This window comes from Alosa sapidissima, chromosome 8 (assembly GCF_018492685.1).
Source record: "Alosa sapidissima isolate fAloSap1 chromosome 8, fAloSap1.pri, whole genome shotgun sequence".
Classification (NCBI taxonomy): domain Eukaryota; kingdom Metazoa; phylum Chordata; class Actinopteri; order Clupeiformes; family Clupeidae; genus Alosa; species Alosa sapidissima.
In genome coordinates this window covers 27,583,749-27,590,629 of record NC_055964.1, presented here as the reverse complement: position 1 = coordinate 27,590,629, position 6,881 = coordinate 27,583,749, and the positions used below count along the sequence as shown (strand labels likewise).

Here is a 6,881-nt window from a genome sequence, read left to right as displayed (position 1 = left end):
CGTGCATGGGATAAAGTAGGGTCGCATCGGCTGCCAAAATGAGCATTTATTCTCACTTGTGGAGGATTTTACAGATACTCTTAGCGACTATAGTCACGGTCGTCACGCAAGGTAAGCGCGTTGGCTAAACCTCAATGCATCAACACCACCACTTCTATTTAGCCTAATAAGAAATCATATTCCCGTGGGTTTTAAAGTCAGATATGGGGAGAAGTCGGTCAAAACATTGTGTGTGTGTGTGTGTGTGTGTGTGAAAAGTAATCAACCCCATTACCAAAATTGTGGTTTAAATATGAACTTGAAATCGCAGATTATGATTATGAACAGAATATACATGTGTACCTTGTGTATATTGAAAATAGTGAATGGGCGAAAGCACATTATTGTAAGGAAATTGTTAATGCTTGAGTCACAACTCTTGTTATAGTAGTTATGCTATTTTATAATTATTGTTCAGTGAATCAGATTTATTGGCCAGGTTTGCGTAAACAAACAAGGAATTTGACTCCGGTTAATCTTTTCTCTCAAAGTACAACAGCGACCTACAATCATAACACCCTGGAATAAGAGGACAGAGGCAAGACAGAAACAGTCAATCTTCACACTCACACACACACACACACACACACACACACACACACACACACACACAAACAAACCTACACACCTAACAGCTAACACTGTGATTGAAGATCTCAGTTAGTAGCCTAGTCTACTGAAAACACTTGCGCCATGCAAAGATTACACATCTCCTTTCTCAGTGATAGGATTACTTGGGCTCAGAGGTGAAGCACTTGCCTATAGTAAGCAGCAGGTCTGAGAGGCATAACACCGGGTTTCTGGGACGCCTAGGCTACTGCTGGCAAGCTCTGCTGTGATAAAGGTTCTGTCTTATATCCTACGTCTGTAGGCAGCAGTGTGGTGTGTATGATGTTAAGACTTGTACAATTATAGAACGCTAGTTGCAGTGAGGGGGGACAGAAGGAATAGACAACTTGGATGCACTTCATACTCCAGAGAGTTATGTTTGGCATTGTAGTTATGTCTGTGTTTATACATTCTTACTGCTGTTAGATAGTTGTTGGGTAATTGATTGACCATCGTGACACTAAAGTGGGTTCAGACCTGAGCTATGTATGGATAGCCATTGAGCTCTATTGCAAAATTATCCAGGCGTTATTAGGACGGTATGTATGAAGTCATGTGTTAAATTGTTCAAAGCTCTTGTATTGTTCTGTCTGGTGTTTGACATGCCTGTTTATCCTGGGGAAAGTTATAGGGCTTATTGTTGTTTGTTGTGTCATTTGTTGTCGTTGCATCAACACCCCGCCTGTAAGGGTACTGTTGGCAGGGGTGGGGGGTGCTGTGGCGCAGCAGGCTACAGCGCCCGTACCGGGCCTGAGTGCCCACGGGGACCCAGGTTCGAATCCGACCTGCGGTCTTTTCCCGATTCCACCCCATCTCTCTCTCCCACTTGCTTCCTGTCTCACTCTCCACTGTCCTGTCCAAATGAAGGCAAAAAGGCCAAAAAATATACTTTAAGGGTACTGTTGGCAATCCAAACCTTTCTGAACTGTATTGAACTGAACCGTACCACAATGGAAACAACCCATACGTGTTTGGGGTGGAACATGAGGTTGTCAGTGCGGGGCTATCAGAGGTCGACTAACCCCTGGGTGTGAGAGCCAGAGCCAGGGGTATTCCAGAAAGGAGGTTTAACAAACACTGAGATAAAACTTAACCTCTGGGTTGTCTGAACCTGTGGCGACTAAACCCGAGCTGTCGGTTCCAAAACACCGGTTACCAGTTAGTTCAATCAACCCTGTGTTACTTATAAAGGCATCATCTATTGAGAGTCGAAACCATGAGTGAAACCGGCGAAAGGAAGAGCATTTTTCATAGGCGGAGTAGTCGAGGCTTACGAGGAGGAGAGAACTGTAATAACAAAAAAAGAATAATACTTAAGCGCCTGCGTCCGAGACCATGCTTGGCAGAGAATAGCCTAACTGACCGTGTAAATGCGTATGTTTAAGATAGCCTATTTAATGTCAAAAGCACAATTAAATAATTCACTGGACATCACGTGTAGGCCTATTGACTGCTTTGAATGATGCTTTCTTAAACTAGCCTACCTTGTCACAGATTGAGTGGGCCATAGAATTCTTTGAGAATCTCAAATGTAATGTTCTATTTTAACGCGGGTTCTGCAGCTGTGGGCCAAGTTAAACTTTTGCGCTCCATCATCGGAAGGGTGAATGTCGGAAGGCATGGGTAGCCTATTGGACACATTTCGGTGCACATTTGGAAAAGTTTATAAGTGATGATGACCTGCCAGTTGGTGAAACTACACTTTAATGATCCTCGTGGGTTTTTGTCCAGGAAAACGAATGAAGTTGCGCAAGAACTGCTTTAGCGCAAGGCAAACTTTACGCACCGACTGACAGCTTGCCGATATGCTCTGCGTCTCCAACACTACAAAAACTCCCAGTCGGAGAGCGTGTGTAGCCTATTAAAAAATATTTTATCCCAAATGCCATCAGCATTCTTAACCAAACTTAGTGACAACATGCATAGCCTACCCGGCTGAGCTGTACATCTATATTTAATCTTATTTATTAATTTTCTATAGGCTATGTTTCCTCTTTTTTGTACTGTACTTGTTTTAATTATATCTTCAATGTGTCTGAGATGTTGTTTGTCCATCTGTCTGGTAAGCCAAACACAAATGTCCACTATGGTGTAGGCTAGCTACATTAAATATTTATTTTATTCTATTCTAATCCACCATGCGTAATGTAGGGATAGAGAATGCTTTTCAAGTAGCCTATATTTAGGATTCAGCTGAAAAACTCTAGCGCTCTTGAAACACTCGTTTGGAAAAGAATAGATGGGTTTTCATGTGATGTCGTGGTCTTATCGCCCTCTCACGGTAAATTGCACGGATGAATATTACATGATTTTGTGCTTCTTTGTCAATCGGACCTTCGTCAAAATGAAACGCCATTGTGTGACAAGTGTAAAAATAGCGACCTGATTGAACATGCACTGAAATAACCGAACATAATTGAACATAACCTGAACAAAACCTACCCCCTACCAGGTTAAGTTCAGAGCCTATGTTACCATAGTTACTTACATAGCCTGATCATTTTTGAGCTTTCTGGAACTGAAATCCCAGGTTTATCGTTTACTCTGGGTTAACATACCCAGTTCAGTTCAGAGCCTATGTTACCATAGTGACTTACATAGCCTGATCATTTTTGAGCTTTCTGGAACTGAAATCCCAGGTTTACCGCTAACTCTTGGTTAACATACCCAGTTAAGCCAGTAAACCTGCTTTCTGGAATACCCCCCAGGCAGCTGACAATGGGAGGCATTGCATGGGATTTGTAAAAAAAGGCAGACATCACTATGGTACATGTGATCAGCTCATGGTCGATTAGCCTAACTTAGCCTAACAGTGTTGATTAATTTGAGTTTTCTGCCTTTTATAATGAATAAGAATGTGGCCTCTTTTTTTTTATTTTTATCTATACCTGCTTTTAGGTACATTTCTTAGGTGCATTGCTTAAGTGCTTTGCTTAGGTGCATTGCAAAACTCTGTCTTCTCAGTAGGTGCCTGGTGTCGATTAATCAAAATCCTATTAGGGAAAAACACAAATAAAAGATAAGAGAGATAAATGAGTTAAAAATGAATAAAACGTTATTATTAAAGCATCATTAAATGAATGCTCTGACAAGTATCCAATTAACCTTCATAAAGGGTTAGTATGAGATGAAAGTGGATGTAATAATGAAACAATAGGCCTTTTCACACAGAGATCACGCTAAATTTGCGGGAAGAGGGGATGTCTTTTTGCCGTCTTTTTGTGTCTGAAAGCGAGGTGAAAATTTGCCGGCCTGCTGATCTGTTCACATGATGCGACATTTTGGGGAGCCAGGAGGCAGGATCAGCTATGGACCCTTTCAAGAGAGTTCCATTATCAGCATCATAGTTGGCCCCACAAGACTTCCTTTTTAACATTCCATATGTTATCTTAATGCAGAGGAAGTAGATTGGGGCCCAAATAGAACTTCAAGCATTGTTTTTGTTTACCTTGTTGAAAGGGTCTACAGTAAATTAAATTGTGACGTGCAACAGGGGGCGTGTAGAGTGATAGTCGTAGGCCTTATGTGCGTGGGCCTTTAGATAGGCTACAGCAGGTGTGTGATTTCAAAAACCATGGCGGGAGAACCGACTGCACTTTGGTTAGCTTGCATTTGCTTTGCTGTTGATGTTAGAATGTTAAATTCTTGCGATAGATGTCTTCAGACAATAAAACGTAATTTGGAAGGGAAATTGAAGAGAAGAGTTGCCCCTTGCCTTGGCCGTACAATGTAGGCTACTGTGCGTACAATTTATTCATGCTGGGCGAGGGCGAGCAGATAGGCCTACGAGTAGTGAGTTGCCGTCTATGAAAAAAGATGGATACAGCAAAAAAAAGCTGTTGGCGACTAAAAATAGAAAAAGAAAGAGGGAAAAGGAAATGGCATGTCAAGGGATGCAACAGCAGTTAAATACGTGGACGGTGAAAGGCAAGGTAGGATTTAAAGTGATGACGTCTGTGCTTGGAGGCTTGCAAATATGAATGTTAACTGTTAACAGACTAACTAGCGTTTGTTAAGCATAATGCTGATCGAAACATAGCCTAGGCTATTCCATTCAGATAGGTAGGTGGCTACCATGCTCATACTGCACTTTTAATGGCCAACTGCAAACAGAACGCTAGCAGCAACTCATTACATGTTTCCAAATCCTAACAATGAAGGCTCCTTGTAATAACTTAATATTGTGTTGTCAATGTGGTGCAAACAAACAAGGCTAGAGTAGGCCTATCAGCCTTATCCATTGTGAGCAATAGCAGGCAAAAGTACGTTATGAGAACCGTTTAGACTCTTAAAGTGACAATGCACCATTTATCAATACTTATCAAGTTAAACATCAAATTGGCAGCATTTCTTTAACAACATATTCAATAGACACTAATGCATTATTGGCCTTTTGTTTTGCTTTTTTTTTTTTGGTGGGGGGGGGGCCATGCCGATATTGTTGTTGCATACCCCTCAAAAATGGGTAGCTGCGCCTCTAGGGCAAAGAGAATGGACATCTCAACATAAGGATACATTAGAAGATGATGATTAGTGTAAACTTTGTCACACGACGTGATAAGCAGTTCTTTAAAAACGCAACGTTCCATTCAGTCATAAATCATTCAAGCGTAGGCCTAGTGCTCGTATTGAAAAGAAAACAGCAGCTTAATATTTTTCAGGTGTTTAACACTAGGCCTAGGCGCACTGTTAGCAGTTATGCCGAAGGCATGTGAGATTGTTAGGCATTGCAACCTGTCACTCAACATCGCAGTTTGGGTTGATAAGATTCAGTTAATGCCAGTATGGATCGTCTCAAAGGCATTGCAACCTGTCACTCAACATCGCAGTTCGGGTTGATAAGATTCAGTTAATGCCAGTATGGATCGTCTCAAAGGGGACAACCAAACAGCAGTGTAGGCAAAGCAAATCCTAATTGTTAGGTTACCATAGCTGTCTTTTCTCTAGGCCTGGGCCTATCGGAAATCGCGACATAAGCACATTGGTTTCTTTTTTCTTTTCTTTCTTGTTCGCGTGTTGGGTAGTGAAGCGATAATGCATTTAAAGCAGTACATCATGTGAGCCAGAGCCGATATTGCCAGAACTGCTGCTCTGTAAAGGTATTTCTGTCCCACGCAAATTTGCTCCTAATGTATTTCAATTGTTCAATAAGTCTACCTGTTTTATAACAGGCCAAATACAAAATAAATGTTACAAATATCGCCTAGATAAGCATTACAATCAGAGGATATACATATAGGGCAGACAGACGCTCATAAGTTCATGCTTTGTTTTATCGCTGGATTTTAAGATAGCCTATGGCAACTGATTGCATTCCAAGCTACAGTCAACTCTAGCAGGCATTGAATGACTGGAGACTTTGTGAATTTATAGATTGACATAATGTGCTGTCTCTGCGATTGCTGCTTTTGATCAGTTAGATTTATTTGCAATCTCCTGTGGTGGGCTGGACATAGCATTGAAATGCCCGCCCAGATTCCCCTTTCCGCCTTGACCCATTCACACTGGTGGCGGAACGAAAAAACTCGGCAAAATGTCTAGGGGGCTTGGTAGTAAATTTGCGAGACACTTTGTCTATGTGAAAGGGACAGTCAGACAGATTCTGGTACTTAAAATCGCGGCGATTTTGCCAGTGTGAAAGGGCCTAATGGCAACATTGACAGCACCAATAACAACACTTTTATGACATCAGCAGCACGAGTGAAACAAGAACACAATAGGGACACAGGAGGTAGCTCATGCTTGACCGAAAGAGGCTGAGATTTGGCTGAGCTTTGGCCCAGGTCTGGCCCAGATGCCCTCTCCAGTCAGCAGTGGTCTGGGACATCAAGAGTGGCAGCTTGATGATCGGAGCCTTTGTGCTTTTAATTACACTGTGCAGCAGCAAGCAGCAATTTAGTGATAAATCATAATGGTGTGTTAGACGCGTTGCCATAGAGATGTGTGCCGCAGAGCCCTGTAACTACCTAACCTGACTCTCGCCAGATGAATCTGGGACCAATCCATTGGAGTGTTGCTTCAGAAGGCTGGGCCTAATCAAAAAATGCTTGCATATGATTAAATAAGCCACTTGTCCATCATCTATTGACGTGCTACTTCAACCACACACATCGAAGCCAACCCGTGATGCTGATAACAGTCTCACAGTCGCTTCTACGATATGTCACATCTATGAAACTCCCGCCCTGCGTCCTGATTGGCTGTACCATAAAATCGGGTGCAGAAATCACTCT

The 6,881-nt window shown here is 42.1% G+C and overlaps 1 protein-coding gene across 1 annotated transcript in view; it reads left to right on the top strand.

Annotated features, from left to right (window-relative positions):
* Nucleotides 1-6,881, top strand: part of LOC121715743 (transmembrane protein 132D) — an 87,637-nt gene continuing 80,756 nt past the window's right edge. The window contains exon 1 of the mRNA XM_042101642.1: nucleotides 1-111. Within this exon, the coding sequence (XP_041957576.1) occupies nucleotides 39-111 (73 nt within the window). The 5' untranslated portion in view covers nucleotides 1-38. The remainder of the gene's footprint in view (nucleotides 112-6,881) is intronic.